General features: G+C 46.2%; 1 protein-coding gene across 1 annotated transcript; it reads left to right on the top strand.

The window, feature by feature from the left end:
* Positions 1-293: 293 nt before the first annotated feature.
* RPS4X (ribosomal protein S4 X-linked) lies at positions 294-5783 on the top strand. The gene is made up of 7 exons (XM_061179233.1): positions 294-390; positions 1383-1460; positions 1927-2107; positions 2485-2582; positions 3763-3934; positions 4875-5032; positions 5596-5783. The coding sequence occupies exons 1-7, from the start codon at positions 388-390 to the stop codon at positions 5695-5697; spliced, it is 792 nt and encodes a 263-aa protein (XP_061035216.1). The 5' UTR covers positions 294-387; the 3' UTR covers positions 5698-5783.
* Positions 5784-9039: the final 3256 nt, after the last annotated feature.

The following is a 9039-nucleotide window of genomic DNA, read 5'->3' as shown; positions in this document are numbered from 1 at the left end:
ATATGATCATGTATATGTGGGACTTAAAGTAGCCTCACTTTGCCCTCTCCTCAAAGACAGGGAGCTTGTCTAGCTCATCTTTGTTTGTCCAGCACCTCACACAGAATCAGGCGCCCCAGAGGCGCTCGGGAAACACTGGAGGGGGGAGGGCGGAAAGGGAGGGAGGAACTCGCCCTTGGGAGACACCCCTTTTTCGGCAGCGGTTCCCAAGCCCCGGACCTCTGACCTCCCACCAGCAGGTGGCAAGATAGCGTCCCAGTGCGCCGCGAAAGGGCGGAGCTGGGCGGAGCTGGGCGGAGCATCCGAAGCCCCGGCGCGCGCAACCGTGCACCCTTTTTTCTCTGCGCTCCGGAAATAGGTGGGCCTCTTTCCGTGCCTAGCGCAGCCATGGTAAGGAAGCTTCCTTGCGAGCTCTTGGGACCTATCAGCCTCCATCCTCCAAGGGTTGGGGCTACCCGGGGCTGCGGGGCTCCCGCAGGGGGTGATCGGGTGGAGGCGAAGGGAGAGCGGCTGGTGGGGTGGGCCCAGGCGGGCTCGAGGGCTAGGGCGAACACCAGCTGTCGGCGGTGCGCTGCTGGGGGATGATCGGTTCGGCTGGCGGGAAGGCCTGGGTCTCCCGGCCGGGCACACCCGGTCACGCATCATGCGGCCCTGGGAGGAGCGTCTTGCTTTCCAGGCCGGAGCCCCGGGTGGGCCCAGAGGACAGACGTCGGGCCCGGGGCGGGCGGAGAAACTGTTTTTCCGTCGTGTTTTTGGCACGGCCTGACTTTACGTAGTGTGGCCAGTAAGCCTCTGTGTACGGCATTAAAAAGGTTTCCGCACTTTAAGGTGAAAAGTGATCTCACATTTAGAGATTGAGTAAGCCGCTGTTTGCACGTGGTTGTGCTGAGGTCAGATTAAATCTCGCATCTAACACTTTAAAACCTGACATATTTCGAGAAATTTTCTTGTTTGATAAGTAGAAGCACAGATTCTGGTCCGTTTCTGTTGCTGGCTGGCTGTGTGCCAGGAGGTCCAACCCCTGTCTATTTCACCAGCATAATGTCCTAGTAAAAACAGCCTCTAGAAGCATACGCACTTTTAAGTGGTAATGTATAAACATATAAATAATTAGTAAACAAGAAACACTGTTGTGAAAGACAGTTAACATTCTCTGTACAACGAAAAGGCTGGTTGCGGTTTGTGAAACCTATAGTGTTTTGCTGTATACTATGTAGCATTTGCTTCTCTGCCTTTAATCACGGCCCTGTGCTTTTTACATTGTCCACATTTTGCTGAAGAGGAAACAGATGCTGTTCTTTAGAGAATAGTTGTAGCTGTGTAAACTGTTCTTGAAAAGACCTGAAACTGTTTAACAGTATTAAAATCGAAAACTCCTTCAGGCTCGTGGTCCCAAGAAGCACCTGAAGCGTGTAGCAGCTCCAAAGCATTGGATGCTGGATAAACTGACTGGTGTGTTTGTAAGTATCATTTTATTGTAAGCATGTTTTTTATGTTGTAAGTATCTTAAGGGACGTGTTTTCTCTTTTACAGTTTTATCGAGATATGATTGATGTATTTAAGGGACACACTTGATACTGCTCCTTTATGTGTCAGGCATCCCTGATTACTGTATCCTGAGTTACTCTCTTCTTAAGGGCCCTGTGCTATCTAGCTGTGCCCCACCTCTTACCTAATAATTCTGTGCCTCATTTCTTCCACGTACCACATGGATGCAGGACCTCAAATGTTCTTAACGGGCCTGGTCCTCTGAAAGGAAAATGCTGTAAAACTTTAAAGGTCTGGAATAGTTTTGCACACTTTGAATACCTCTTGTTTACCCCAGTTGGGGGGGGCGGGTGACAGTCTGGTGAATCTCAGGACTTGAGAGGTAGTTTGAGTGAATCCCACCAATAGTTTAAGATAACTTTTAAAATCATTTTACAGGCTCCTCGTCCATCTACCGGTCCCCACAAGCTGAGGGAATGCCTCCCCCTAATTATTTTCCTAAGGAACAGACTTAAATATGCCCTAACAGGAGATGAAGTAAAGAAGATCTGCATGCAACGTTTCATTAAGATTGATGGCAAGGTCCGCACTGATATAACTTACCCTGCTGGTTTTATGGGTGAGTGGTTAGTGGGGGGCACTTGGTGGTGCTCCTTGATTTTTTTTTTTATCTCCCTCTCTAAAGTGGTGGGCTTTTTCAGTCTCTCAGAAATAAAGCATGACTTTCCCTCTCAAGAGTTTTACTTCCATATTGTAGGGCTGCAAATCATAAATCATTTCTCAAAACCAAATTGCAATTCACTTAAGATTTTACGGGTCATAAAAACAGGATTTTGAAACATTAAAGATTAGCTAGCCATCATTGATCTTAGGAATCCTTGTTAATATTAGAAATGGGAAGCATACGGGGTTTTTTTCCCGTATAGTGTGGTTATTGTTCAGCATGGGGTACTGGGGGTCACTATAGTAACCTTAGTTATTACCATTTGATATCAGATGTCATCAGCATTGACAAGACTGGAGAGAATTTTCGTCTGATCTATGACACCAAGGGTCGCTTTGCTGTTCATCGTATTACACCTGAGGAGGCCAAGGTGAGTGTTGCAAGCAGGCTGGGCCTTCGTTTAGTAAAAGTACTTGATTGTAAGTTACAGCCTGAATTAAGTACATGGGCTGATCCATTGTGGTGAGGTAGGTAGATTAGAATTACTCATAATCTTATACCTGGAAACAGCCAGTCACGTTAACATCCTCAACAGAGTGCTTTTTATGGCAGAAATGAATTCTAGCTGAGCAGTGACTTCTAGTTGCCTTTTTTTGAGGCAAGGAGTGATTCCTAGGAACGTTTGAGTATCTGAAGTATGGGTCCTTTAAGGATAAAGGGCCAGAAAACCAATATCTAGTTCAATCCTACTGGCCCTTTCGCTAGCTTTACTCTGGGAAGGGGAAAGGTATTAGTGGAGGGGACCAAACCCTTGGGACACTAGTTTGAGATAACTCAAAAAAGGTTACAGACATTGATTATTTAATCCAGTTTGTTGTGATGGTTTTATGCAAAAGTTCATGGCTTCTTGAATTATTGGCTGTAAGTGAAGGTTAATTCAATTGGATGATTCAGCTCCTAATTTCCTTAGCTACCTTGTTACCAGCAGGCTGGAGGGCACATCCATTGGCATCAAGGTGATTTGATTTACTTAAAGGATGTCTTGGGGAGTGAAATGCTTTGTGAAATTGTTGATTAGATGAACTGGTAATACAATTGCAGTTTGTGAGACAAAACTCAATTGTGATGTAGAGGGAGCCATTAAGAGGCACTTGTTAGCTGTCTGGGTGAGTTGGAGGGAAGAATTCAGCCGCCCCTTGAGACTTAAATGACCTGGGAAAGGGGAGGTGATTTGCATTGGAGCAGGGAGGAAATGGTGGTGATCATCCCTCCACCTGGGAGTTTGAGGTTGTGAGGCCTTCAGTGCTTTGAACTTTTAACCTTGGGGGTGATGCAGTACTACAGAGGAAATACATAATAAGAAATAGGAAGGCTAGCCTAGAAGGGGGCAGTGTGCAAGATGAATTTATGGGGGAGTGGGAAGAAAAGTCAGGGACCCCATTATTCAGCTGCAGCTCAGGAAACAGGCTGTTCTGTGCGGGGCCTGGTACCTTCAGCTGCTGGTTGCACCTTTAAGCTGGTGATTTGTGGCTTTGAACGAACTGTTTCTTGTACTTTGGAGCATAGTGCATGTGAGCTAGACTAATGTGGCTAACCCTTGTGTGTTTCAGTATAAGTTATGCAAAGTGAGAAAGATCTTTGTGGGGACAAAAGGAATCCCTCATCTGGTGACCCATGATGCTCGCACCATCCGCTACCCTGATCCCCTCATCAAGGTGAATGACACCATTCAGATTGATTTGGAGACTGGCAAGATTACTGATTTCATCAAATTTGACACTGGTAAGCAGGCTCTGCTACATAGGCATTCTCTTTAAAGGCCAGGCATAAGAGCTGTTCTTTACTTTTATTTTTAAGTTAATTTAATCAAGCCCTATGACTTGCACAGGGCCTGGGTACAGGGTTTTGTTTGGCGTTTTTGGGGCTCGAGGTGATTCTGATGTGCGCCTAGTTAGCAACCAAAGCTAGATGTCTTTTGTTGATGTAATAACAGATTGGGAAGGAGGCAACTCTTAGTTTTAAGAAATGTTCAGAGAATCTGTAAAGCCTTATGGTGTCTCATTTCGGCATGGCTTTGTGGTGGCAATGAGAGTTAGAGAGAGGAATATGTTGTGAATTGCGGGGAGGGAAGTCAGCTAAGAATGTTTTCAATGGGGAGGTGTGAGAAGCTGTGAACGGGTAACTGCTCCAATGCCCAGGTGTATGGTATTTTTACCTCAGGGATCCAAGTGCTTAGAATATTCTGTGTGGCAGAGATGAGGTCTTGTTCTCGGGCCTGCTCCAGATCTCAAAAGCCTCTTCATCCATGGAAATGGCTTGAGGGCTGGGCAGGGAAGTCTAACAAAAAAGCGAACAAACTTAATTGAGATAACAGCCCTTTGTAATGCTGTCATCATCCCCCAAATCTGTTCACAACAGTAGCAGAGAATTGTGCCTTGGAGGAACAGCAGTAGTCCAGGCAAGACATGGTAAGGACCTAGTGAGGTGGGTGCAGCGGAGTTTATTACATATACTAGCTGTGCAGGAAGGCTAGGGCAAATCTTAAAAGAGGGCCCTGAGAGTTCTAGCTTGGGTAACAGATCCATAGAAGTGAATTCAACTGGGGAAAAAAGATTAACTTTGTTGCAGACCTGTCCAACTTTGTTGCAAACCTGTCTCTGTCATTCACTGCACAGGGCAGGGTTCCTTGCTCTGAGCAGATTGTCTGTTCCTTCCTGCCTAGGTAACCTGTGCATGGTGACTGGAGGTGCTAACCTGGGAAGAATTGGTGTGATCACTAACCGGGAGAGACATCCTGGTTCTTTTGATGTAGTTCATGTGAAAGATGCCAACGGCAATAGCTTTGCCACCCGGCTCTCCAACATTTTCGTTATTGGCAAAGTAAGTCTGGGTCTCTCTGTCTTCTCTCTAGTCCAGAGAAACCTGTACAATGCAGGTACTGCTGGGATTGCAGTGCCTGGCTCCTGCTGGCTCTGCTGAACCTAGTGTAGAGCCTCCTCTGGGATAGGGCTCCCAACAGGGCTGAGGCAGATCTGTGCGTTTTCAGTGTTAGAGAATCAGCAGCGGACCAGTTCACACCTGGGTTGGTGGAAAGTGCCAGTAATGGGATGAATATACCTTATAGTTAGGTTCTTTAATTTGTGCCTGTGTTGGGGCGGGGTGGGGGTGCTTTTTGAAACTAATGCTTGGCCTTGGGCACTATTTCAGTACTTCTGAGACTAATTATGAAGGGTATTGTAGTTTGCATCTACAGATACGGGCAACAAGTTTAAAGTGGGTATTTCTGATAAACCAGCATCAAAGTGTCTTAAGACTGCCTGGCTGTTGCTGAGTGTTTTCACAGACAGGCTTCTCTGTTCCTCTAGATGAGAAGACAAATGTAGCATGTGCCAACCTGTTGATGGTGTGTAGCAGGTTTTGATTCTCCTTGTTTTCTCCTCCAGGGCAACAAACCATGGATCTCTCTTCCTCGTGGAAAGGGTATCCGCCTTACCATTGCTGAGGAGAGAGACAAGAGACTGGCAGCCAAACAGAGCAGTGGATAAAATGATCTCTAAGTGACGTGACTGGGAAAGTCTTTTTACTTATGGATAATACTACATAATTAAAAGCCTCTTTAGTGTTTGTTGTAGTTTGTGTTTGTGTTTGTTTGCTTTGATTTACATTTTCCTTTCTACTTTATAACATGAAAAGTAGATTGAATTTTCAGGCAGGCTTGGGCATTCTGGGATGTGAATCTGTGTCTCCTATAAGCTGGACCTGGGTGGTGGTGGGAGGAAGAACACATCAAACTTGGCAAAGAAGGAGCAGCAAGTAACCGAAGAATGGAGAGAGCCAGGGAAGCCCATAAGGCCAAGCTCCCTTACTTGGCTGGGACCTCATTTACCCTGTTCTCTTAGCCTTTTTTTAAGAAATGATTGCCCTCTTTGGTCTTCATTGCACTACCCATACACAAGCCTGGCTCATGTGTTTTTCCCACGTCTGTGTCCAGCTTTGGATACAGGTCATTATAAAGTTATGGGCTCTTGATGTTGCGAAGCAGTGCACTTGCTTGCACTTAGTCCTCTATCATTCTCCAGCTGCCACAGCATTCAGTCCTCAGTTCCATTCCTCGGGACTGCAAAACCATGTTTGCTTGCCAGTCTCAAGAAGAGGTGCCCCTGCTGCAAGGGGCCAGCTGTTTAGATCTGTTCCTCATTTTAAGCCCTGGGTCTCTTACAAGAGTGTCAATTACCCTGCAGTGTGATAACAACCAGCTCTCCTTCCTGTTACCCTACAATGCGTCTTCCTGCTGAGAACCAAAACCACCTTGGCTGCCTATAGCAGGGCTTTTCAATCTTCATACTATTGGGCCAGATAACTTGTGGGTGGCTGTCCTGTGTATTGTGGGATGTTGAGCAGCATCTCTGGCTTCTACCCGCCAGATGTTAACAACATGCCCTTCTGTTCTTCCCTGTTGTGATAACCAGAAACTGACTTGAGCCGTAGCCAGATCCCCCATGGGAGCAAAATTGCCCTGTGTTAAGAACCACTGCCCTCTAGATCTCACCAGCACCTTCATGTAACATCTTATTGCAGACCACTTAACCTCCCTTGCCCCTCATGGCAGGATTTGGAGTCAAAAACAGTTGTTTTGGACGTCCTCCTCCATCTGAGGCATGATGAACCTGTGAAATCATTGCATATTTAACTGGGCATGTCTAATGATCATCTCTGGTGCCCAGGCCTGTGGTCCAGTAGATGAGGAAGCCTGCTGGGGAGCTGTGGCTTGGGACAGCGTCTCCACTCCTGGCTGCGTCCTGGGCTTGGAGTCAAGCAGTAGAATACTGGTCTTGCCAAAGAACTGAGCAACATACAAACTAGTCAGCGAAAGTAGGAGGCACGCCCAGGTGTCTCCCAAGCCCAGGTTTGACCCCACAGGGCATCTCTGCCTTCCATATTGCAGACTAAAGCACAATTGGCTGGGGCCACAAGACTGCTGCTTAAGCAGGAGAAAGGGAATTTCTGCAGAACTGGGTCCAGCCAAATCCAGTGGGAGAGGGGTGTGGAAGTGGGCTTGCCAGACAAGTTATTTCAGCCTAATTCTCTTGCCAGGAGTGGAGCTTATCCAGAAAGGTAGTTACGATGAGGGGCCAGATCAGAAGTAATCTTTATGGTGCCCCTTGAGAAACAGGCAGGGAAGACTGAAAGGCTAGAGGGCAGGGGTCTCTGAGTGCTGGTGGATTCTCTTGCACTTTCTTTCTAGGTTTGTCCTGAGTCTCAGCAGACGATGGAAATGATTTGAATTTTAGCTAAGGAACCAAAGCAAATATGGGGGATGAAAGGCCTCCAAGTTGGTTCTTTCCACAAGTGCAGTGGTTTCCTAGATGCTGACTGGCCAGCCATCTTTTCCAAATGCGGAATTGGTGTATTTGGCTGCATTCTCTTCACATCACCAGAATTTTTAAACATTTTAAGTTTATTTTGGTTATTTGTTAAACTGGCACGGGGATTTTTTTTTTTTTAAGCAACTAGTCCCAATGTGGGGAAGATTTCCATCCTCATACCAAGTTGTATCGGTGGACTTAGCGAAAGCAGCCTGTATCATTAGAATGAGCTACAGTTTCCAAATATATGGCTTGAATCTTTGTAGGCTTAAGAAGGCTTCCAATTTGATTCATAAAATCTTAGAGCTGGAGGGAATCTTAGAGATCATCTCAGCAGAAAGGCAGACAAATGGTCCCAAGATAAAACTGACTGAAGCAAGCAGAACTTTATTGGGTTTGGTTTACTTCCCTTGTGCCTTTAGCAGACTGGGCCTCATGCTCCACTCAGGGCAGCACAGCACAGATTTGAATGAGAACGAGAATACAAACAGCTAGGACTTGTGTAGAACCTTATAGTTCTACAAGAGCCCTCTTGATTCTTTGAGATCCAAATCCTGTGTTGTTTCTAAACCAGATGTTAAAGAAGGGCCATAGCCACCCCTCTGCCCCCTGACCCATGCCAATCAGCTCTATACAAAGTCTTTCCCATCTCATTTCACGGCAAATGCCGTCTTACCAGTTACTCAAGTCAAACACTTTGGACTTGTCGTTGATTCTACTCCTTTTCTTATGTTCCACACATAATTTTATTAGAAAATTCTGTTGGTTCTACCTGCAAAATATATCCAGAGTCCACATTGGGTGATATTTAGGAATTATTGGTCATTTTTTACATGATAATCATAAAGAGTCCTTATCTTTCTGTGACACATAATGAAGGGTTTGCAGAAGAAATGACAAGCAATCTGGAATTTGCTTTAAAATAATCTAGTGGGTGAGGAATATCAATGAAACAGGATTGACCATGTACTGATAATGTTGAAGCTGGGTTATGAGTACATGGGGTTCATTACACCAGTCACAACACTTTTGTATATGTTTCTTTTTTTTTTTTTTTGGCTGCATTGGATCTTCATTGCTGTGCATGGGCTTTCTCTGGTTGCGGCAAGCAGGGGCTACTCTTCATTGCGGAGCACGGGCTTCTCATTGCGGTGTCTTCTCTTGTTGCGGAGCACGGGCTTCAGTAGTTGCAGCACATGGGCTCAGTAGTTGTGGGGCACGGGCTTCAGTAGTTGCAGCACATGGGCTCAGTAGTTGTGGGGCACGGGCTTCAGTAGTTGCAGCACGTGGGCTCAGTAGTTGTGGAGCATGGGCTTCAGTAGTTGCAGCACATGGGCTCAGTAGTTGTGGGGCACGGGCTTAGTTGCTCCACAGCATGTGGGATCTTCCCGGACCAGGGCTCAAACCCGCGTCCCCTGCATTGGCAGGCAGATTCTTAACCACTGCACCAACAGGGCAGTCCCCTCTGTATATGTTTGACATTTTTCACAATAAACTTATAAAGGGACAAAAAAATGGTAA

Source organism: Eubalaena glacialis, chromosome X, assembly GCF_028564815.1.
Source record: "Eubalaena glacialis isolate mEubGla1 chromosome X, mEubGla1.1.hap2.+ XY, whole genome shotgun sequence".
Classification (NCBI taxonomy): Eukaryota; Metazoa; Chordata; class Mammalia; order Artiodactyla; family Balaenidae; genus Eubalaena; species Eubalaena glacialis.
This window is presented reverse-complemented; position numbering and strand designations above follow the sequence as displayed.

Coding starts and splice junctions, on each gene's coding strand:
- RPS4X (XM_061179233.1), top strand. Junction 1,461..1,926: donor ATAAACTGACTGGTGTGTTT/GTAAGTATCATT, acceptor ATCATTTTACAG/GCTCCTCGTCCATCTACCGG. Junction 5,033..5,595: donor ACATTTTCGTTATTGGCAAA/GTAAGTCTGGGT, acceptor TTTCTCCTCCAG/GGCAACAAACCATGGATCTC.